Below are 25,898 nucleotides of genomic sequence, written 5' to 3'. Positions count from 1 at the left end.
ACCAGTGATGAAATAGAGCCATATCGCACTGCTTTGAGTGTGACATTTCATTTATACAGCAATTTGCCGGCATAATCGTGTTTCTAAAAAAAGACAATAAAACATGGAGAGTCTCAAAAATCCTTTTGTATGACAAACTAATTTTTTCTGTCATTCCTTCACATTTGCAGCTGACGTCAGAACAACAGAATCAGTTGCTACTTCACAAACGTCCCTTTTGAGCTAGTATTTGAATGATTCTCTGGCATAATGTCTAAAGTGATGACAACTCAGGTGATTTTGCTCACATTTTAAGATTAAAAGCTGAACAGCATGAAATGGCAGATATGTCGCAGTATTTCTCTGTTGTAATCTGGATATCACAATATTTAACCCTGAAAAAGCAAAAGCAGCGCAAACACTGCCAGATTATAACGGTATAAATTCAGTTCTACAACATACAAAACAGAGATTTCGACTTAGAGTTTCACTTACCTGTTTTATAATGATTTAATTAGCTGTGGGTTTTCACTGAGTTTTTCTTATGTGGAATTTTTATTATGTGGTCTCTGATGCCATCATATATACAGTACATGTATATACAGTTGAAGTCAGAATTATTAGCCCTCCTGTTTATTTTTTTCCCTAATTTCTGTTAAACAGAGAGATTTTTTTAACACAATTCTAAACATAACAGTTTTAATAACTCATCTCTAAAAACTGATTTATTTTATCTTTGCCATGATAACAGTAAAATTTAATTGACTATATATATTTTTAAGACACTTCTATACAGCTTAAAGTGACATTTAAAGGCTTAACTAGGTTAATTCGGTTAACTAGGCAAGTTAGGGTAATTAGGCAAGTTATTGTTATTGTTAGACTATCAAAAAAAATATATATAGCTTAAATGGGCTAGTAATTTTGTCCTTAAAATGGCTTTTAAAATTAAAAACTGCTTTCATTCTAGCTGAAATAAAACAAATAAGACTTTCTCCACAAGAAAAAATATTATCAGACATACTGTAAAAATTTCCTTGCTCTGTTAAATATCATTTGGGAAATATTTAATAAAGAAATAAAATTCAAAGGGGCTAATAATTCTGACTTTAACTGTGTGTGTGTGTGTGTATATATATGTATATATATATATATATATATATATATATATATATATATATATATATATATATATATATATATATATATATATATATATATGCATGTATATGTAAACCAGAATCAAATGTTTTAAGTTCTTTACAAGTATAAGTCATTTGTTTGAAATATAAAACCGTAATGAACCATTTTCTGTAGAAAATGTGACTTTCAATATCTTTTTTTTTTTTTTTTTACCACATTTCAACCTTTTTCAAATAAATTATTAGTCACTTTGTTACTGTCAAACAAGCTAAACCCTTACACCCCATTGCTTTTAAAAAGTAATAGTGTGCTTCTCATCAACAGGCTGCACAGTTTGAGTTATCATTAATTATTATTGTTAAAAATGCAAGAGCAGGTAATTAAAATAGTTTACACCCGAAAAGTACCATTAAAGAAAGTGAGAGTGACTGAAACTGACAGACTATGGCAGATTAATTCACTGACAGCTTTATTTCGCACGTCTCGTCCATCTTCTTTTCCAGGACAGTTGACAAGCAGAAAGACGTTTTTACACAGACGCTCACTGAACACCTCAGAAGATTTCAATCAGGTAATTACCTCTGAAACATGCGGTAATAACCCAGGCCTGTGTTTCAGCCAAATTGGTGTAATCAACGACTCATCTTGAAGGTGTTTTCTTTTCTAATGCTCCCATCAAAAGCAGTTTGATTCATGCATTGTATCAATTTGGGATGTTTTTACCTAATTGTGTGTATTATATTAAGATGGAAAAAACTCATCTGTGATTATATTAATCCACGGATATTCACTTGCTCCTGTCAGACAAGCTAGTTCATCCAAAAATGGAAATATTTTCATTTATTCCATCAAGAGAGAAAGGATCTTAACAATGTACAGGTTGCACTTTTTCCTAAAAGCATTTTAGAAGCGTCATTAGAATGGCTTGAGCAATGTTATAATAATAGTTTTATGAATAAAAATATTGAAATGTAAGTTATTATTTATTTAAAATGCTGTTTGAGGTTAGTTTTTTTTAATAAATCAATTGATCCTTTTCATAAAGCAGGTCTGAAAGACTCCTTCACATACAATGACATAAGGTCGAGTCTATTTAATGACAGAATTTTCTTTTTTGGGGGGAACGATTTCTATAATCTGAAGACTTTCCCTGGTCAAAGGAGGTTAAAAATGAGTTCACGAAGTCTGGGACTGAATCAGTCTAAATGTTAATGCACTTGAATAGATTTACTGGACTGTGACTCTCTCATGCGTGCTCTACAGATCAATTTGTTTGTGTTTTCTGTTGTTTTATAGATAGTTATTTTTTTAACGTGTCATAATGATAGGTCTGTCCCATCCTGTGATGATCAGCAACAAATTATGGCTACATTCATCCCTAATTGGCACTTTTTCTGTCAACCGCAAGGACATGCACTCAAGACTAAGTGGTGCTCCATAAACGGCCTTGTTAAAACTCAGTTCTTTTCATTATGCTAGGTAGTGCTAGATTGAAAAAAACAAAAGTTACTAAAAAGCCTTTTCCTGGCTGTCTAAATTAGTTTTAGGGTGCCTTTAATTTGCAATGACGATGGCAATGTTGTGAAAATCTGTTTTAAAAACTGCATTTCACATTCAAGGCCAGTAGATGGCGATATTACTATTTAAAAAAAATACACAAAAAAAACACAACATGCCTGCTCACACACAGGCTACATCCGAAAGCGCATACTACTCAGTAGGTACTGCATTAAAATTTTTACTTACTACTCGACTAGAGAGAACAGTATGTTCTATACAGTATGAATGCGAGCAGTATGAATGAAACTCGAACGTACCACATCCACCACTTTGTCATGACCACGTGACCTACCCGCGTCAGTTGTGTTGCTTCACTCTCAATCATGAAATCTCTCGCGGGGTAGCATAGCGTCCATTCGATGCGCACTTCAGAATCTCGCTGGATGTAGTTGTCACGGTTGCAGGTTTGTGCGCTTCTCCGGAGTGTATGTTTGATCACGTGGGTTTGTTTTGTTTTGGTTGTCCATGTGGATTTGTTATGCTCACGTGTTATGACGACACTCAATTGGTCTGATTAGTTCGCCAGCTGAGGCTCATCAAGGTGCCTATATCTGGGCGACGCTTTTGTGTGTCTGTGTCAGTTCGTTACTATCACTCATGTTTGTGCTGTCTTTGCTCAGGCCCTGAGGAGTTTATCTGGATCCGTTTTCCTCATTCTGTTCCTGCCCTGTGTTCTGCGTCCCTCTAGCCTGGCACTATTTGATTTAATTGTCAATACAATAAACATTGTTCACTTGCACTTGGATCCTCTCTGACTCTTATTTGAACGTAACAGTAGTAGGTCATCCGTGTACATCTCGCATACTGATCTTCAAATTCTGTGAACTAGGACATACTACTCGGCTTGCATACTTTTTTTAAACGAACTATATAGTATGGAAGTATGCGATTTCGGATGGTATGGTCAGAATTTGGCATCAACAACATGAGAGCATGGATCCATCCTGCCTTGTGTCAACGGTTCAAGCTGCTGGTGTAATGGTGTGGGGGATATTTTCTTGGCACACTTTGGGCCCATTAGTACCAATTGAGCATCGTGTCAACACCCTAGCCTACCTGAGTATTGTTGCTGACCATGTCCATCCTTTTATGATAGGTGAATTTAAGAAACTTAATTGGCCGTAGTGTGTATGAGTGTGTGTGTATGGGTGTTTTCAAGTATTGGGTTGCGGATGGAAGGGCATCCGCTGTCTAAAACATATGCTGGAATAGTTGGCGGTACATTCCACTGTGGCGACCTTTGAAATAAAGACTAAGCCGAAGGAAAATTAATGAATAATCACTATAATAGAGAGGGTGTAGGGGGCAGTTTTGGATACAGCATAGTTTTAAATAGACAAGTTGTGTAAAGGAGGTGAAGAATCTTGGGATTGCGGGGGTCAGCTGTGAGATCGTGACATGAAACGAGGCGGTCTACAATCTGAAAATCCTCTATTGTTTATTGTTGCAAAACAGGCCGTTTACAGTGTGATTTATGTAACGTGTAGGTGTTTAAATATGGAGGACAAAGCAGTGGTCTATTTCTAGCTGGGGGGTTCAGTTAACCGTTCCTACTACTGAATGAGAGGGACAGATGAGGATGCTGATCGTTTGAGAATCGTGAAATGTAATTTCTCTGTGAAGAAATGCTGGAGTGTGTAGGAGGATGGTTTGCAGAGATTGTGTAATGTTCATTACAGCTCTTTGGAGAAAGCTAACAACATCTACTCTACAGTGAAACAAAAGTTTTGCGATTGTAATCTAACCTAATTTAAGGCTTTGCTGCCATGACAACCTGTGGAACAGGGTGTTCTGTTTCGCTACCACATATGATTGTGGTTTCATGGCTTCCTTCCCTTGTTTTCAGACTTGCGTTTGTAGTGCTGTACGTCACTGCATGCAAGCATGTCATTTTAGAGAAGTGTAAACCAGGCGAGAATATTGACAGACATAATCAAGAGATCATTATTTTTTTTAGAAACTGCTGAAAGCAACACTCTTTGCACTCTTTCCTTTTAACAAAATAAACACACAAAAACAACAGCAGTGAGAACACTTCAATAAATATATTTATATATGTGAGATTAGATTAAATTAAGAACAGTTTTGAGTGGGCACTGTGGGTACTGAACCGGGTACTGTTTACTGTGGTGTTAGTTATAACTATAAATCGTGTTTAGGGCAGCCGCTGCGATCGCACACATGCCCTCTGACTACTTCAATATTGTTGATAAGCGGTGCTGGGCATTTCATTCTGTCTTGCACTGAACACGGTCGACCATTGAATCGCTGAACAATTCATATGGGGGTTGCTAGGCTAATTAGGTAAAAATAAATGCATATTATAAGACAATGAAAGTGTTTTTTGACCTTGCATGCATATCAGCCTGTTGTTGGAGACCCTTAAAACCAAATTATGACCCTTTTTATTGTATAATAGGGGCTCTTTAAAAAAAAAAAAAGGTACAAAAAAAATGGGGTTTCACATTTTTCATAGTGTGAAGAACATCATCAAAACTTTTATCTACTTAAAAAAAATAACTTTTGTGAAATTAAAAAGTTTCATTTACCCTAAACTTTTTCATCCCATTAATTGTAGGCATACAATTAATGCACAAACACCTCACATACACTTGAAGTCAGAATTATTAGCCCCCTTCACATTTTTTTTCTTCTTTTTTAAAATATTTTCCAAATGATGTTTAACAGAGCAAGGAAATTTTCACAGTATGTCTGATATTATTTTCTTCTTCTGGAAAAGGCTTATTTATTTTATTTAGGCTAGAATGAAAACCTTTTAAAATCTTTTAGATTATTTAAACACCATTTTAGGGACAAAATTATTAGCCCCTTTAAGCTAATTTTTTCTCGATAGTCTACAGAACAAACCATCATTATACAATAACTTGCCTAATTACCCTAACCTGCATAGTTAACCTAATTAATCTAGTTAAGCCTTTAAATGTCACTTTAAGCTGTATAGAAGTGTCTTGAAAAATATGTAGTAAAATATTATTTACAGTCATCATGGGAAAGATTAAAAAAATCAGTTATTAGAAATAAGTAATTAAAACTATTATGTTTAGAAATGTGTTGAAAAAAAATCTTCTCTCCGCTAAACAGAAATTGGGGAAAAAATAAACAAGCGGCCTAATAGTTCAGGGGGGCTAATAATTCTGACTTCAACTGTAAACTCCAATCAAATGTATAATCACACTGAAAGATGAGCACCAAAAAATAAACTGTCGCCTACTATAATTCTTGCATCACTCACAAACAAATACAGCTTTCATTCTGATCTAGACACAAACGCCGTTCAGACAAAGAGTTACAGTGCTGATACACACACACACAATGTGCATGAGGCTGGCATTAACGCAGTTTGAATTGCAGACAAAAGCCGATGAAAGGGGCATAAAGAGGACTGGCAGATGTGGACAGAACGTGGGGCCTCCAAACCAGAAGAGGAAGTTGAACAAGGGCGTGAACACAACTCCATTTTTCTCTCCGCTACGAGGAACCGGTAGATGCTGCGCTCTATGAACTGATGTGATACCAGAGTCTAAAATGAACACCAAGGTAAGTCTGAATATCTGAATACACACTTGTTGAGTATTTCCTGCAGTACAGATGCTGAAAGGAAACCACAATAGTGTTTTAGAGAGGGAAAGAGATGTAGGCTAGCAATATGTTTAGCCACACGTGGTTCAAACATGTGGGGTCATTGTGGAGCAGCCGAACCGTTTATCTGATCCATCGATCATGAAAGACCCAGAGGACGATGTGTCTTTAGAAACAGGTAAACACACTCACTCACCTGGAGAAAAAAAGATGAAGTACACAGCCAGAGTTCGATTCACGCTCGCCCTCACATAGATCAAAGTGGCTACTACTAATGAAAAAGGTCCGAGAGGCCGTGGAATAGAAGATTGGGGGTTATGGAAAGGGATGGGCAAATGTGTGGAAATTATTTATTTAGTTATTGCTGTTGTGAAAGTTTACATTAGATGGGTTTCAGAAATCAACAAAAAGGTGGCTGGGTGTGTTTCATTCAGATATTTCTGGTTTAAATTATTTTTTTATGTATTGTTTTTTATTTTTTCACTTTAAATTAATACTAGATGTTATGTTATTGTATTTATGCCTAATTTAAGTTACAATTATGTACTTTAATAAGATTTTTAATTAAATTCAACTTATTTTTCCTTTAGCATTTTGCTATTTGTGAGATTTTTTTGTTTAAAAAGTTCTATATATTTTATTTATGAATTAATTTTCTATTTAGCTTATTATATTTGTTATGTTTATCTAGGTTTTTATTAATTTAGATCTAATAATTCATTGGCATCTAGCTGAAATAAAAAAAAGGTGATTAATATTAGTTTTCATATATTCATTATTATTTGATTTAAAGTTTTAGAACTGCATCTAATGTCTTTATGCTTAATTTAAGTTAAAATTTTGTACATTAATTAAATTTAATTTACTTTTACTGTATAATGTTTCTATTTGTATGGTCTTTTTTGTTTAAAAATATATGTATAGTTTATTAATTAATTATATTTTTATTTAGTTTATTAATTTTTTCATTCATATTTAGGTTTTTATTATTTTAGCTCTAATAATTTATTTCATTTCCATTTGATTTAAAGTTTTAGAACTGCATTTAATGTCCTTATGGTTATTTTCAGTTTAAATTATGTACTTTCTATTGAATTTACATTTCTCATTTTTTGTTTTAAAAGTTCTATCTATTTTATTTTCATTCAAATTAATTTATTATTTATTATTATAAATTAATAAAGTAAATATTATTATTATTATTATTAGTTTATTTTATTTGATTAATTTTATTACTTTTAATAAATGTTATTATTTAGTTTATTAATTTTCTCATTTTTTATTTTAATTTTTTTTTAGATTTTTATTATTTTAGCTCCAATAATTCATTGGCATCTACTGTAGATGAATAAAATATGATGATTAATATTAGTTTTCATACAGTATTTTCATTTGATTTAAGTTTTAGAACTGCATCTAATGTCTTTATGGCTAATTTAAGTTAAAATGTTGTACATTCATTAAATTTAATTAACATTTTATTTATATTTTTTCTATTTGTGAGGTCTTTTTTGTTTAAAACAAATCCATATATTTTATTTAATATATATTTTTAAATGTTGTTTATTAATTATTATTATTTTATTTGTATAAGTTTTTAATTTTTTATCTCTAATAATTCATTGGCATCTAAATGAAATAAAATAAGATGCTTAATATTAGTTAGTTTTCAGATTTTCTGTTTTCATTTGATTTGATGTTTTAGAACTGCGTCTAATACCAAATTATCCCCAAAATTCCCAAAACCAAAAAATCCACAAACTTCACAATATCAAAATATCATATTATAATTCACCCCAAAATCTGAAAAAAAGAAGTTATTTTTAGAAAATGAATCCTCGTGTCATTTGTCTTGCAAAATATAAATAGATTGGGATTCTTTTTTTGGTAAGCTTTACCCAGTATCAGCTTATAAAGTTGCATTCGGTCTTATACTAGCAGAATATTTAATGGCATGTTCTATAAAGCTGTTGTTGTTGCCAGTTTGCAGACTCTAATGGATGGATCCATTGAGACACTGAATTATGTTCATACTCCGCTTTCACTCCATTAAGTAACATTACTTTATGGCTCAGAGACATTGCTGTATTAAAAGGTGTTATATAAGATCTAAACGTCTGGCTTGATCTAACCTCTCGACTCTAAACGCCAACTTAAAATGAATGTTCAGCCAAACACATGGCAGCAGTTTACACTTTACAGGAATTACAGTAGGTTCCTCAGCTCTTCTTATTTGTAAAAACTGAGATATTTACAATACTGTTTTACTCATTTGTTCAGGAAATGTTTAGCCTTGAGCTTTGACATTAAAAATTAATCATCTTGGACTTGTAAACAGTCATTACATCTGTCAATAAATTGAATTAAAGTTAATTGAGACCAAAAAAAATTTTTACTTTTAGTATGCAAAGGCATCATGCAGCTTCGAAATATGAGCAGAAGTTGTTGCTTTCATGAAAACAGAAACATTGTACATTGCTGGAGTATTATGAAATCAGGCCAGACAAAATGAAGAACCATTCAAACAGTGTGAACACCCATGTGCAAATAATAATATCTGGAAAGGGAAAAAGTAATATTTGCATTGGTTTTTACTGATTACATGTTATTTTCAATTCTGCATTGTGTGTATTGTGTATTGTGGAGTTGTGTTTGCTAAACAAAAGCGTACACAAAAATACTTTTACATACAGAGAATGAAATATCAGAATATATGGATTAGAAAAAAGTGACTAAAAGTGGTGTATTATACATGCCAGGCCAGTAGTTGGCGATGTCAGCTTGTAAAAAAAACGACAATAAAGAGGCTTTAACTGTATCTTTTAATAGTTTAACGTGTATATTGCAAAATTTGCTGTATATGTATGTAATTATTTAACAGATACATGTAGACTACTGAATATCAGTGTTTAATGCACATTTATGCATGGTGTCATATTACTTAGCTCTTATCCTATTCACACAGGGAGTCAGTGTCAATGATTCCTATTTACTTTGAATGGATGACGTCGAGCATGGCCGAACTGAATTGTGGATCTGTCGGCAATGCTTCAGCAGCGTTGCTCACAGCAGAAGTTAGACGTTTCTCAACTTTTCAAGTGCCAACGGAAGCATCAGCCAAACATGACAGCTGCTATGATGATCGTGTCAGCCTCAAAACACGCCCTCCATCAAGAGTTGATGCTGAAGCCCTGTGAGAATTGCGTGTTACTCTCATTTTTCTAGAGTAAAGGAATATGTCTGTGTTTCTGTCCTCTTTGTTGGCTATAATTTAGCCTGAAATTTATTTATTTATTTTGTTTTACTTTGTTTTTTAAAAAGTTTTACATGCAGTGAATGAAATGTAAGAATATATGGATTCTAAAAAATGACTAAATGGGCTGTATTATTCATGCCAGGCCAGTAGCTGGTGACGTTAGCTTGTAAAACAACAACAAACGCTTCACCTATTAAAGAAGCAAATCTTAAATTGATTTGGGATTTTTACGCTATCTTAAAAAAGATCTTATATTTTATTAGGAAATCTTAAAATTGTGTCATTAAGTTTGAAAATCTGCTTTTAGGTCTGTTAGCAAGCAACCACAAGCTGCTAATAGGTTAGCATAAACAAAAGGATAAAACAGGCAAGCTTTAATTTTAGTATTGTGGAAATGTAAATACTGATCACTTTGGTAAAGAAGGCTAAGCCAACTCTATTTGTTAAGTTATCAAGCGTTATTTGCTGAAATGCTGTGTATAACAATGTAATATAATAATTTAATACTGCTAACTGTAATGGCATGTTGTGCAGCAGTCTATAATTAGCTTTTTAGTGTTTTGTCATTGAAACTGAACACATCTTCAGGGTCCTCTAAAGACCTTCTACCTTTAAATATCTTTGCTCTTCATTAAATGTAATGTCATTGTTAAACATTGCCTTTCTACACATTTTTTATTATATTCATATATTTTTATCTTTCAAATAATTGTAAAAGCTGTTGTGTTTTTAAAGTTACGACATTTTTTTTTTTTTAAGAATTTTTTTTTCTCTCCAGTCAGGATGTTTCTGTAATACAACCTTCCTATCTGTACTTAAGTTAAGAACTCAGACTTAGGAAATGCTATTCAGTAATTGGGTTTTGTCCTAAATGTGGTGCTAAGTGTATTTAGCATGGTTGCCAAACAGATAGGATAAGATTTTAAAGTTAGGGTCTTTCTGTAATACACACAGAGTAGTCAACAATTGTAGCTTTGACACAAAAACAGCATTTTATTCTTTAAAAGTTTTTAAATATTTGCATTTTTAAACCCTTAAAATGTAATTAACTAAGATTAAGTTTCACTCAACAACCAATTTGTCTGTTAAACTTTGAGCTTACCAGACATTCAGGGCTCTATTTTAACAATCTTGGCGCAAAGTCTAAATCGCAGGGCATGTCCGAGTCCACTTTTACTATTTTAAGAAACGGAAAAATCCACTTTGCGCCGTGGTGCATGGTCTAACAGGGTTGAGCTTATTCTCTTAATGAGTTATAGGTGTGTTTTGAGAATAAACAGAGTTTTATCTCCTATTCTCTTTAAGAGTCAGTTGTGTCGCGTCATAGAGCATTTGCAATTTACATGATGGTCTTTTTTAAGTGGAAAAACTGAGCATTTAACTAGCAAGAAAACAGTTAAACAGAGCGTCTGCAGCGCGCGAATGAGAGATGAGCCTCCTCATTTTTTTCTTTCCCTTTCACTCTCTTTTGTGGAAATGTGCTGTACGCAAAGACATCCAGTCGCCTGTACATAATTAATTTTGTTTGTTAAGCATAAAGATTTGTTTCAAAATTATTTCTAAATTTAGTTCTAATTTCCAGCAATCAAATAAATAAACAATATTAATGAAGAGTGTAAAAAAAAACTGAGTTATATCCAAATACACATGCTGCGCCCCATATGGTCTGAAACCTGACAGGTGGGCAAATCTAAGCTTGTTTTTAATAAAACAAATATAAATATGCATATAATAAATAATACTGCTAATAATAACAACATTATACAAAAGCAAATTGTTATGAATAAACTAAAAAAGCCTTCAGAGATAAAGAAGGTATGTTTTTTATATTTATGTAGAAAATAATATTTTTGCAATATTTTAATCCTTTAATTCTTTTTAATTTGTAAAAATATTTGTGTATTGCTGCACATCCTGCAGTATTGTATTAATTCATGTTTAAGCAAGGTCCACAACTGACGCGCTCTGCGCTGGACTTTAGACCTCCTCTAGCTGGTCTATTGAGCAGTGTATTTCTCAAAATAGCAACGCGCCAGCAATGTGCCTTAACACGCCTCCATTTTTAGACCAGAACATCTATAGGGGCACATATGAGCGCAAATGCATTTCCTATTTAAACAGCGTGGTGCAAAACGTCAAAACAACTCTTGCGTCAAGCTGAAATTAGTAAACACCATTTGTGTCACACCTTGCACCGCATTGCGCTGGGTGCATGATAGGGCCTTCACACTTTATAAAATAATTATTTTGCCTTTTTTTACATTATACACAATATATGACTGCCATGTCACGAATAGCATAACTTATCATTTTTTCATCATCATTTCTAATATGTACAGATGCAATTAGAATTATTAAACCCCCTGAATTATTAGCCCCCTGTTTATTTTTTCCCCAATTTCTGTTTAATGGAGAGAAGATTTTTTTCAACACATTTCTAAACATAATAGTTTTAATAACTCATTTCTAATCACTGATTTATTTTATCTTTGCCATGATGACAGTAAATAATATTTTACTAGATATTTTTCAAGACACTATACAGCTTAAAGTGACATTTAAAGGATTAACTAGGTTAATTAGGTTAACTAGGCAGGTTATGGGTAATTAGATGAGTTATTGTATAACGATGGTTTGTTCTGTAGATTATTTATATATATATATATATATATATATATATATATATATATATATATATATATATATATATATATATATAGCTTAAAGGGGCTGATAATATTGACCTTAAATGGTGTTTAAAAAAATAAAAAATGATTTTATTCTAGCCGAAATAAAACAAATAAGACTTTATCCAGAAGAAAAATTATTATCAGACATACTTTGAAAATTTCCTTGCTCTGTCAAACATCGTTCAAAAAAAAATCAAAAGAGGTTTAATAATTCTGATTGCACCTGTATGCAAACTTTTCTATATAAATATATTGGAAACCAATTATAACCAGTGACGCATCTTACCCTGGTCTCCCTGATACTCTGTTATGATTGTTTTGTGGCAATTGTTTAAAGCAGTGAGTTTCAGGTCTGTGGCTGATTGTTCTCCACTTGCACAGATCTGTGGTGTTTTTGTTCCTGCAGTTGTAGGTTTGTGCCAATGGAGAGTTTGGTGACTGTAATGGCGGCCTGTCATCTGATGTGTCATAATCTAGTGTTTGTGTTATGGTTTGCTCGTGTCACTGTTGCTAAGTAACCCCTCCCCCCCTCAGAAACTCTTCCATTGTTTGACGTTTATGGATCAAAAGACACAAATTTCTAAAACAAACAACATCTCAGAATTGATTGGCTAATGATAGCGTTGGGGAAATGTCAAGACCTTTATCTCAAATGCTCTCATTAGATGGGTAGAATGTTTACGACGGCATGAGGGAGCCGTAAAGCATCATGACATATCATGTGGTTGAACACAGAATGTGCGGCTGCTACATATTTAACATGAAATCTAAAATGACCATATGTACCCTGTATTTGCTCAAGTTTTTTTTGTTTTTTTTTGTGCACACTACTTTTTAGTTTACTTCGATACGATCATTAGAAAAGTACGTTCTATATGAATTGTGTTAATACAATTTGGATGTACTACATTCATCATTATCACATGACCTACGCGTGACATTGTGGGTCTTCACTCCCATTCATACATTTACTGTGGCCTTGTGGAAAAGTCTCCATTGGATGTGCAATTCAGAATCTGGTTGGAAGTAGAAGGTCAGGGTGCCCAAACTCGGTCCTGGAGGGCCGGTGTCCTGCATAGTTTGGCTCCAATTTCCTTCCTACTTCTACACTCTCCGAAATAAAGGTACGCGAGCTGTCTCTGGAGTGGGTACACATTTGTACTTAAAAGGGTCCATATTGGTACCTCAAAAGTATATATTAGTACCTGCAAATTTTAAGAGGAACACTTTTGTACTTTTTATGTACAAATTTGTACCTTTCGTAAAGGTACCACCCCACTGACAGCTCGCGTACCTTAATTTCTGAGAGTGTAGTATGCCTAAGAGCTTGATTAGCTGGTTCAGGTGTGTTTAATTGGGGTTGGAACTAAAATATGCAGGACACCGGCCCTCCAGGACTGAGTTTGGGCACCCCAATAGTAGGTCATCCGGATATTTTGGGCCTACTGTTTATGCAAGACTATGAATACGAATGCAAACTAGGGGCTCTTTAAGTAAAATGTGATCACATTGATTTAAAATTTTAATAGAACAGAATAGAATAGAATAGAATAGAATAGAATAGAATAGAATAGAATAGAATAGAATAGAATAGAACAGAACAGAAGAATAGAATAGAATAGAATAAAATAGAAAGGAATGGAATGGAGTGGAATAGAATAGAACAGAACAGAAGAGAACATAAGAGAAGAATAGAATAGAACAGAATAATAGAATAGAACAATAGAATATAATAGAACAATAGAACAGAACACAATAGAAGAGAAAAATAGAGTAGAATAGAATAAAACAGAAGAGAGCAATAGAATAGAATAGAATAGAATAGAATAGAATAGAATAGAATAGAATAGAATAGAATAGAATAGAATAGAGCAGTACAGAATAGAAGAGAACAATAGAGCCGAATAGAATAGGACAGAAGAGAACAATAGAATAGAACAGAATAATAGAATAGAATAGATTCCAATACAATACAATACAATACAATGAAAGAGAACAATAGAGTACAATAGAATAGAACAGAATAGAATAGAATAGAATAGAATAGAATAGAATAGATTCCAATACAATACAATACAATAAAATGAAAGAGAACAATAGAGCAGAATGGAATACAATAGAGTAGAACAGAAGAATAGAGCAGAATAGAATACAATAGAATAGAACAGAAGATAACAATAGAATAGAATAGAATAGAATAGAATAGAGCAGTACAGAATAGAAGAGAACAATAGAGCCGAATAGAATAGGACAGAAGAGAACAATAGAATAGAACAGAAGAATAGAATAGAATAGATTCCAATACAATACAATACAATACAATACAATGAAAGAGAACAATAGAGTACAATAGAATAGAACAGAATAGAATAGAATAGATTCCAATACAATACAATACAATACAATGAAAGAGAACAATAGAGCAGAATGGAATACAATAGAGTAGAACAGAAGAATAGAGCAGAATAGAATACAATAGAATAGAACAGAAGATAACAATAGAATAGAATAGAATAGAATAGAATAGAATAGAATAGAATAGAATAGAATAGAATAGAATAGAATAGAATAGAATGCTGAAGTACCAGCAGAGCTTTGTTAAAAAAAGTAATTTCACATTGCAAAAAGATGTGTTTTCTAAATCTAACCTGTTTGTGTTTGTGGGCGTTTTCTCTTTTTCAGATCATGTTACGAAGGGCGTCTCTTTTTCTGCTGCTTGTCTTCAGAAGTGAGTTATCACTGCTCTGCTCCTCATTCTCACACACACACACACAGACACACAGACCATCGTTACACTATACGCTAAACATTTGTCAACATAATCTGATAAAGTCTATTTTTTAATAAAATCCTACATTACCCGAAACCACGAATGACCAGCGGGGTCTAATATGTGTGATTTTTATTTTTTTAGATACTTCCAATAAAAGATTGATTATAGCCGTTCTGCAATAATCACAGTGTTTGCCAGTAGAATTGTTCGGTCTCATGTGGCCATTCATCTTGTGAAGGGATTCATTGGAAAAACTGTGCGTAGCCGGAAAATGCATACAAAAATGCTCTTCTAGACCACAATTAGTCCTTGTTCTGTGGCAGGGTCTATGAGAGGCTTGCCTTCATTACAAACCACTGCGCTCTACATCACCACACTGTTATTATGCCAGACTCAGAATACATTTGCATTCATCTGCTGCTGTGTGAGAGTGTGAGTGAGTGTGTGTGTGTGTGTGTGTGTGTGTGTGTGTGTGTGTGTGTGTGTGTGTGTGTGTGTGTGTGTGTGTGTGTGTGTGTGTGTGTGTGTGTGTGTGTGTGTGTGTGTGTGTGTAATCTTGAACTCTGAAGCTGGCCGGGATCATTGTGCTGAATGTGTTCTTCAAACACGCGTAAGTCATGATGGTGTCAGATGGAGAATGTTGGTCAAAATTCCTCAGATCGTCTTGTAACGATCTCAGATATTTATCTCCACAACTTTAATGAGAACATACAGTAAGTGATTGGACCGAAGGCAACCAATCACATTCTCACTCACTGCTTCTCACAGGTTGTAATTTGTGTTTGAATGGCGTATACTGTATATGTAAATTTATTGAAAAATTGATTGCTGCATGCATTTTAATTATATTATATTATATTATATTATATTATATTATATTATATTATATTATATTATATTATATTATATTATATTAACAGAACCTTACTTTTGGGTGAATTTAAATATATTTTAAGTCAAATTATATATGTGTGTGTGTGTGTGTGTGTGTGTGTGTGTGTGTGTGTGTGTGTATTTAATTATTTAATTAAAATATTTCTAAGCATAAATATTTACTTAGTTATGTTTAATTTTTATCCAAAATATAAATATGTTTGTTTTCATGAATGTTTAATGATGTTTCATAAAAAAATTTAAAAAAATGTTACAACTGTTGTAATTCTTGGTAACTAACCGACACATTACCTAATATTTAATGCAAATGATCAAAACCATAATGAAATAAAATAAAATTTATTATTTAGATATAATATAATATAATATAATATAATATAGGGCGGCGAGGCAGTGGCGCAGTAGGTAGTGCTGTTGCCTCACAGCAAGAAGGTCGCTGGGTCGCTGGTTCGAACCTTGGCTCAGTTGACGTTTCTGTGTGAAGGTTGCATGTTCTCCCTGCCTTCGCGTGGGTTTCCTCCGGGTGCTCCGGTTTCCCCCACAGTCCAAAGACATGTGGTACAGGAGAATTGGGTAGGCTAAATTGTCCATAGTGTATGAGTGTGTGTGTGTGAATGTGTGTGTGTATGTTTCCCAGAGATGGGTTGCAGCTGGAAAAAACTGCGTAAAAAACTAGCTGGATAGGTTGGCGGTTCGTTCCACTGTGGCGACCCCGGATTAATAAAGGGACTAAGCCGACAAGAAAATGAATGAATCAATAATATAATATAATATAATATAGACATGTTGCATCTCTCTTCTTACTCATTTATATAATTTCATGCTTTTATAATTTCAGAATATATTGATTTTAGTTTTCGTTATTATCTTTTTTAAGTGGCGTCAATATTTATATTGATGCAAACTGTATTTCTCACTGTAGCTTTGTAATAAATAAATGATACCGTGAGGGAGTTCTTCCGTGCAATAGGTTTCCATCCATTGTCCATTTTAAGTGGTTGTTTGCTTATGCCATTTTCTGGTAATGGTCTTTTTATGCGCTATAAATAATATTATAAGATACCCATCAGCCTTCCCAGTATTATTTGAAATGTTGCCAAGGCACATTGTTGAAAGTTCCCTGGGGAAATCAATATCCCAAGATCTTGAACGGTATCCCAGAAAACGTACTTTCCGGCAACTCCAAAATATATGAGAGTATGATCAGCATCCAAATGACCACAGATATAGATTACCGCTTACTCTTTATTACTTAAAAGGGAAACACAAGACTTCTTCACCCAAACTCTTTCCACTTGGAATGATAATTATTGTGAAAAGCGCTATGCAAGTAAGCTTGAACTGAATTGAATTATCATTAGTAGATTATGTGTTTTCCTAACCAAAAAAGTGTATGTTTTTCTGTTTATAAAGCTTATGCAGCTGAAAACATGACAGAAACAGAGACTTCACCACCACCACCACCGGAAAGCTCCACATTTAACACAGATCCACCCATGAAAAAGAATCTTGGTAGGATTTTTATTTATCCTCATTGCCTGTTATGTTTTATAGAGTTGTTAGGTTGTGTTTTATGCATTTAATCTATACTTGTTTGCAATTTGTTTGCTATTTTAAATCAAAGTATTTCCAATAAAGCTAAACTGAGTTGCAGATCCAGTACAAAATGTGTAACGACAGTCCCATTTACCTTGATAGCGTAATTTGTAAAGTTTGATCTGTTGAGGAATTGATTTCTGGTGGCATAATAGACTGGTGCTATTTGTTCTGGCTTCTATCTACATCTCATATCCCAAATGCAGTGCAATTCAATCATAAAACGGTTCACATTGTTCCTCCAGATAACCAGACAGGTGTCACAATGAGCCCAGAGCTTCAGCAGTTTAACCTCTCTAAACCTACCGTGGTCAGAAGCATCTCTACAGATGCCCCGATGACCATTCCTGTGACCTCCAGCAAGACGTCCACCACTCAGCGTAAGCTTTGGTTCTCTTGTATGTATAGGAAAAAAAAACTGTGTGTGAGCTGGGTAGTGTGTTTAAAGTCAGAGAACTCTGAAAAAGTGTGTGAGACAAGTAAAAAAGTTTGAATTCATAGGATTAATAATACAGTAGATGAAAAATCGTTTGTGAGATTTTAGTGTGGGATAACACGGTGTCACAAGCCATTGAAATGAATGGGTTTTAACACATTGTTTTCTGCGTCTGATATGAAGGCTGCTTTACATTACACAGTGAATACAGCTGTAGGGAGAGTGAAACCAGCTCACTGAACACTGTTACACAGTACTGTGCAGCATAGATTTTTTTCGATGCAAATATCTGGCCATTTTTCTTTTTTAGACAAAAAAAAATCATTTTCGGCTGCCAAAAATCTGATGCATCTATTTTAAAAAAGTAGGTGAAAATTATCATTGTCTATGAACATGAAATACTTTTGCACATCAAACTGGAAAGATATCAAAGGATCTCTATTTTTTACCAAACAATATGTGATTTCTGTCATAGGTTGACCTGGACTGAAGTATAACTTTGGTAAAAACAAAAGGACTTTGAGTGTTTGGTCCTGCTTACACTAGTGCGTTTTAGTTTTAAAACTGCGTTTTAGAATGAAAACAATCCGCATCCACACTAGTGTTTCACCCAGCGTTTCTGAACAGCTCTCCGTCTACACCACACCACTGAAAACGCACATCACGTGACCACATATACACACACACACACTGGCATGCACTGCATCGTATGTGGACGTCTGAGCTCCAGGCGGTCATATACCCAGATCAGAGCTGTGCTTGTCGGAGTGTGCACAGATGGCGTAACTGTAGCAAAACTTATGCATTTTCAAACTAAGACCAAGTGTAATCGGGGTCTTAGTTGACTAGAGTTAGTTTATAGTATGCTTTACTGGTGTTGTGTTAGCACTGCAACAAACTGCCCTTGCTTAGCTCAAGCCATTGAAATGAATGGGTTTTTTAGTGTAGCGCAGTGTTTTCTGCATCTGGTGTGAACGCCATTTAACTCTACGCAGTGACTAGGGAAAATGATACTAGCGCACTAAACACTGTTGGACAGTATGGTGCAGCATAGACTTTTTTTTGGTTCAAATTTCAGATTATTTTTCTCTTTTAATCAAAAGCTAAAACGTTATTTTCGTGTATTCATATTTGGCAGTCGATAATTCGGTGCATCCATAAAAAATAGGTGAAAATTACCAACAATGTCAATGAACATGAAATACTTCCACACGTCAAACTTGAAAGACGCCAAAGGATCACAATTTTTTTATTATATAATATGACTTCTGACATCTGTTGCCCTGAACTGAAGTAAAACTTTGGTAAAAACAGAAGAACTCAGAGATTTAGTTAGATTACAGTTAGTTGACAGTATGCTTATTGTAAGTCATTGAAATGAGTGGTTTTTTTTTAGTGTAGGCCAATTCATACTTCACACTACACTGTTGAACAAATCAAATTTCCAGCTATTTTCTCTTTTAAGTCAGAAACCTAAAACATTATTTTTGTGTAATCATTTTTGGCAGGCGAAGATTCGGTGCATCCATTAAAATTAGGTGAAATTTATCATCACTGTAAATACTTCCTGACATCAAACTTGAAAGATGTCAAAGAATCAGTATTTTTTTTACCAAACCACATATGATTTCTGACGTCTGTTGCCCCAGACTGAAGTGGTTAAAAACATAAGGACTCTGAGTGTGGGATTGTGGGATTGGGGGTGGGAAAAAAGAACCGAGGATTGCATGAATAGCTAAGAGGCTTCCTCTTTACTCATGCAATTCATATCAAGGGCACACATAACTTAGAAACTAATTAGCAGGTAATTAGAAAATGTTCAACGCTCTTTCCATGCTGAGAGGCTTAAAGATAATGCAGCATTTCGGCGGGATTGAGGAGCACTGTCGTGGCGAGCTGATATGCTTTATGAAGAATCAACCAAGCATATATCCTGGGAGAGCGGCACCATTGAAATATGCAAAAATTGAATTTGAAAGACAGGGCCGGACAGAGAATAAGTGCTGCTGGAATTTAATTAGAAGCAATTATGGACAAATCCATAGGATTGAGATAAGGGGAAGCGTCTGCTTTTCACACTGAAAGTCTTTGCTGTCAACCTACATTTATGGACAAAAAAAAAAAAAACGGAATTCAAAAGCTGACTCCTATTTATAATTGTGTGAATTTGAGGAAAGAATGCTCACGCTAGATTAGGCTTCTGTGTCTTTTACTCTGACCTCACAGTCTTTCATTTTCTCATTGCAGGGACCACAACCACCAGCAAAAACGTCACATGGGGTAAAGTTTCTCATCACTTTTATCTATGTTTCTGCTATGAACAAATCAATGAAAAGTGTTGTCTGTGATGCATTTCAACATGTGACATGATTTATTTATTTTTTTGTAAATACTGTCCTGAGTTTTCTTAAAATTTAGATAGATAGATAGATAGATGGATGGATGGATGGATGGATGGATGGGTGGGTGGGTGGTTGGGTAGATAGATAGATAGATAGATAGATAGATAGATAGATAGATAGATAGATAGATAGATAGATAGATAGATAGATGATAGATTGATAGATAGATAGATAGATAGATAGATAGATAGATAGATAGATAGATAGATAGATAGATAGATAGATAGATAGATAGATAGATAAATAGACAGATAGATGGATAGATAGATGGATAGATAGATGGATAGATAGATGGATATATAGATGGATATATAGATAGAGTGTAAAGCTCTTGATGGTTTTGTCTACTGAACTTTATTTTGTATTTTATGTTGGAATCAAGTCAGTTGATTGGTTGGGCCATTTTAGAGCTTGATTTTCTTTTTCTGAAACCATCTGAGAGTTTTCTTGGCTGTGTTTTAGGTCATTGTATTGCTGAAATGTCCGCCCTGATTTCATCTTCATATTAATTTACACTGACAAAAAACAGAGGGTTGCTGAATAACTACTGAGAGATTTTGGCTGCTGTCTGGGCCTTCACTGCCTTTCTACACCTCCCTTTCTTTATGTGTTCAATACTTTTACCCCTGTGTCATTTCATTTTTATTAAGCATAACTTATAAACTAATTAAATTTGTTTTCTTTTCATAAATGTATTTATCTGGTTGTTGTCAACATCTGGGGTAAATTTAAGTCAACGGCACCTTTAGAAATATTTTTTTTTTACATAATGTTTTCTGAGAAAAATGGCGACAATGTTCAATATTCATTTCCCCCACTGTATATATGTTAGTAAAAAACAATGCTTTTAGTTTTAGTTTTATTTGAATAATGCTGGCAAGGGTGAATAAACAATGCCTTCATTTTATATAACATTTTTATAGAAATTTTGGGTTAGATATCCCTTTAAAATCCATCATGAATTTCTAAAAAATTAGTAATAAAAAATAAATAATTTCCACCAATCAAGTAAATTTATTTGCATAAGCAGCTTCTCTGACTGGATCATAGCATATCCATGTTGTAGGTCATTCAGGGTGGATGGGCAAACGCAAAAGTCCTGAGATTGAGTCATCCCATTAGACCCATAAAACACAGCAGACTCATAATGAGCATGAATATGCCGACGCACACCCACACATTTACTATAGTGACTTGTTTTGCATATTACAAAAATGGAAGAGTTCATAATGTGTTTTAGACACATGGACTGATTTCAGGTCTTGTTTGTAATGTCAGAACCTCTCTAAATTGTGCAATTTCCCCAACAGATAAGAGATGGGATGAGCCGTTTCATTACGGTAAGGATCTGTTTAATTATTCAATCATTAACAGTGCTTGTTAATGCAGACTCCTCAGCCATGTGCTATAAATGATGTTACAGCACAATCTTCTCCAGAATAACATAAAATAGTTCATGACTGAACTTGAATTCCTTTGTAATGAAAGATTAAACATAACAATATGCACAGACAAATACAGTCTTAAGAGTAATATTGTGAAATACTATTGCAACATTCAACCCAAGCTCATTCTGGAAACGTAGCCCCGCGGACGTTTCTGGAGACCGCGATTTACGTGGCCGGAGGTACGTAAAGGCCGCGTTTGGTTTTTTCGACGGCTCGCCTCCGAGTGGAGGGCTTTCCAGACGCAATCAGTTTGTCCGCCTAGCTCACAGCGTTGCGTCGGCAGAGCGGAGGCCCCGGAGGAGGAGGATGAGCCGGAGCCGGCCGCGGTGGACGACGACCGGGATCGAGTCCGGGGAACGGCGGGTTCCGGAAATCAGGTAAGACGAAAAACGGAATCCGTAAAATAAGGGGAGAACGCGGCGGGATCCGAAAACGTAGACTTTGGTGTCTCCAGAATGTGTCTGTAAAAGTTTCAGCAAATATATCCATCAGATAATTTATTATAGCCTCCCGAATCTGCCCATCTTGGTGAGTACAGTGTAGCTGTTTTTGTAGCCTGTGGCTTTAAATGCAATTGAGCTGCTTCTCCCCGCCCACCGATCCCACGTGCGCATCTGCTTCTCATCATGCGTTACATCAGATAAACAGCAGTCAGTGATTTAAACAGACACGGATGAAGCTGAAATACAGTCAAAAATACCAAGTTAGTTTATTTAATGTATTTGTGGTGAAGTTTATTCAAGCCTTTCTGAAACGACGAGTCTAACACAAATGCCATTTGCAGTACACACACACACACACACACACACACACACAAACACACTCATATATCAGCGTTTACTGACACCATGCAGCTTTGGTGATTATAGTGGTTAAGAATTAGCCATTTTACTGTATTTATTACAAACATGCTTTGTTTTAAATATGTTTTAGACTTATAAAACAAATAAGAATCACAGAGAGTTGGAACAGATACTTTAATTTCTGTTTATGTGCAAAATAATGTTCTGTGGACATGTGTATACATATTATTATAGAAACATGACATCTGTCAATCAATTCCGTGATCGTAAAACCACATTCCTATATTACGTTGCAGTGGGCCTCAAAATGGGAGGGATTTGGATCCTAATTTAACATCAATGAATGTAAAAATCACTCTATCACTCTAATATGACTGTGGACACATTATACTGACAGTTCTGTCAGAACAGCTTACAAATTTTCATTTTCATCATATGTGCCCTTTAAAATGCAAGGTAATGGATAATTTCCACAAGCCTGTTATGACTTGCTTAATGGTCATCTTAAATCCTTGAAAGTTTATAATATTTAGATTTTTTTTTAAATGTATGAACATTTTCTTTTATTATTTCAGCAAATGGGATTGTAAATAAATATTTGTTGTAGTCTCCCCTTCACTGCGCTCTAAATTTTACCAACTATGACGACTTCTGCTACTGAGAAAGCCGGAAATGTGAAAAGGTTCTATTAGGCTGTCACTGGACAACAGTCTGTAGCCATTAAAAAATAAAACTTTAATAATATTAAAGTATTATAATAATAATATTATTATTAAAATATTAGCTAACAATATTGACATTAAAAATACTTTTCAAAACATTAAAAAACTGATTTTATTCCACTCAAACAAAAAAAGAAAAAATAAGACTTTCTCTAGAAGAAACAAAATATACTTTAAAATACTATAAAAATGTCCTTGTTTTGTTAAATATAACGTGAAAAATAATTAAAAAGAACAAAAATTGAAAAGGATAAAAATAAAAAGTCATAATAAAAACAATAATGTTGCCTTCAATATAACTAGGTAGGGCAAGGTTAAGGCAAGTTTATTTATATAGCATATTTCATACACAATGGTAATTCAAAGTGCTTCATATAAACAGGAATAAAAGAGACAAGAATAAAATAATAAAAACAAATAATAAAAATGATTAATAAAGGTTGATTGTTATTATTTTATATATTTATGTATTTATACTCAAATAATGTTAATAAAAGAGAAGTTTTCTAAGTAAAGAATTGTAGTAAATACAAAACATTATGCTACATCTTATTCTTAATATTTATTGATTTATTTTGTTGTGTTTTGATCATTTTTTAAATTCACTTCAACATTATCAGACCTCACAAATATTTTGTATATTTTTCTTATTAACCTTATTAGCTAAGAGCTTTGTAGTTGAAATTAACAGTAACAACAGTGTCTGGCATATGCGTTGATCTTGTGGAACTTATGAAGTAAAGCAAAACTGCGTTAGTTTAATTTTTAGTTTGATGTGGTCGCTGTGTTAATAGTCTGCTGGAGGAGTGAGGGGCAGTGCTGGGTGTATAACAGTAGCACTGGTCACAATCTCCAGTGCTGAGCTTACAGATAACAGCTCTTGACCTGTGAAAGACACTGTTTCAATCACTTCTCATTGTTGTGGATCTTGAGGGCAGCTGATGTTCAGAAAACAGCCTCATTAATGGAGATCTCAAGAAACTCACTTTATAAGAGCCTCAGTTTGTTCACAGACATCGGTTAACAGTGGATTATGCTGGATGATGTTCAAAATTCAACCAGAATTAAGTATTTAGAAAGTGCAAAAAAAAAAAAAAAAAACACACAGAATATTTAGGGATAGAATATACCAATACAATCTCACGGCAATTCGTAACTTTTTGATTTAGTGGCTAATTCGTATGAATTCGTACGATCTAATTCGTACAATTTAGTTCGATTTGCTCATCACCCAATAACGGTTGGGGTTAGGGGTGGGTTTGGATGCCACGCCTCCTTTTTAATATCGTACATTTTCGTAAGACTGAACTCGTACGAATTCGTACGAATTAGCCACTAAACTGCCAATTTGTAAAATACTTACGTTTCCTCATGAGATCAAGCTAAATATACATTACCTTACAAAAGTCTTGTCGTCGATCCCATTTGAAAGAGCAATAAATGATAACTTGGCTTCTAGTTGATCATTTGGAAAAGTGGCAGAAGGTAGATTTTTTCTCTGAAGTATCAGTTGAACTGCATCCCAATTATTGCAAATACTGCAGAAGACCTATTGGAATCTGCTAGGTTAGGGGTTACATTCAGTATGGGGGCGTACGAAAAATCTGCAGAGTGGATGGCAACATCAGCAGCCTGAGGTATCAAGACATTTGTGCTGGCCATTACATTACAAACCACTGGAGAGGGCAATATCTTCAGCAGGATAGCGCTCCTTATCATACTTCAGCCTCCACATTAAAGTTCCTGAAAGCAAAGAAGGTTAAGGTGCTCCAGGATTGGCCAGCCCAGTCCCCAGACATGAACATTACTGAGCATGTCTGGGGTAAAATTAAGGAGGAGGCATTGAAGATGAATCCAAAGGATCCTGATGAACTCTGGGAGTCCTGCAAGAATGCTTTCTTTGTCATTCCAGATGACTTTATTAATCAGATGTTTGAGTCATTGCAGAGATGTATGGATGCAGTCCTCCAAGCTCATGGGAGTCGTACACAATATTAATTATTTTTCCACTGCAGCATGACTTTATATTCTATACTGTACATTATTTCTGTTAAGTGACAAGACTTTTGTCTAAGCAAAGCTAGACCTTACTGTCCTGTTTAAAAAATTAAAAATCAAGACATGATCATATTTTATTTTGGTAAAATAAGCGTAATTGTAATAAAGCGTAAGAGACCTTTACCTTTAATTTAAGCCACTCCTGATACCAAATGATCAACTAGAAGGCAAGTTATTATTTGTTCTTCCTAAAATTTAGATAGGCAACAAAACTTTTGTCAGGTAGTGTATTGTGCGTGTGTGCGCATTTGTGTGTGTGTGTGTGTGTGTGTGTGTGTGTAAAATTTACCTGTAAATATTTACAATGTAAAAAATACATTGTAAATATTTACCTCATCTGAATATAAAATGCCAATAAATAAATAAAAATAATATATATATATATATATATATATATATATATATATATATTTAATGCTTGTTATTATGTTATTACACCATGTTTTTAGATAAACTTATGATCTAACATGATAAAACAATAAAAAAATCTATATTACCTGTGTAGATGTTTGCCACTATTATTCATAGACATCAGAAC

At 34.0% G+C, this 25,898-nt stretch overlaps 1 protein-coding gene across 12 annotated transcripts in view; it reads left to right on the top strand.

Annotated features, from left to right (window-relative positions):
- Positions 1-1,573: 1,573 nt before the first annotated feature.
- fxyd5 (FXYD domain containing ion transport regulator 5) overlaps positions 1,574-25,898 on the top strand; it is a 32,015-nt gene continuing 7,690 nt past the window's right edge. The window contains exons 1-8 of one of the 12 annotated variants that reach the window (XM_073923182.1): positions 1,631-1,693; positions 6,055-6,240; positions 9,248-9,475; positions 14,911-14,956; positions 17,309-17,407; positions 17,737-17,871; positions 20,175-20,207; positions 21,640-21,669. In XM_073923182.1, the coding sequence (XP_073779283.1) occupies positions 14,914-14,956; positions 17,309-17,407; positions 17,737-17,871; positions 20,175-20,207; positions 21,640-21,669 (340 nt within the window). In that variant the 5' untranslated portion in view covers positions 1,631-1,693; positions 6,055-6,240; positions 9,248-9,475; positions 14,911-14,913. Of the gene's footprint in view, positions 1,694-2,754; positions 2,844-2,972; positions 3,091-5,981; positions 6,241-9,247; positions 9,476-14,910; positions 14,957-17,308; positions 17,408-17,736; positions 17,872-20,174; positions 20,208-21,639; positions 21,670-25,898 lie in introns of those variants that run through there. The other 11 variants (XM_073923183.1, XM_073923184.1, XM_073923181.1 and 8 more) reach the window with 11 other exon arrangements.

Source organism: Danio rerio, chromosome 15, assembly GCF_049306965.1.
Source record: "Danio rerio strain Tuebingen ecotype United States chromosome 15, GRCz12tu, whole genome shotgun sequence".
In the NCBI taxonomy this organism is placed as follows: domain Eukaryota; kingdom Metazoa; phylum Chordata; class Actinopteri; order Cypriniformes; family Danionidae; genus Danio; species Danio rerio.
This window is presented reverse-complemented; position numbering and strand designations above follow the sequence as displayed.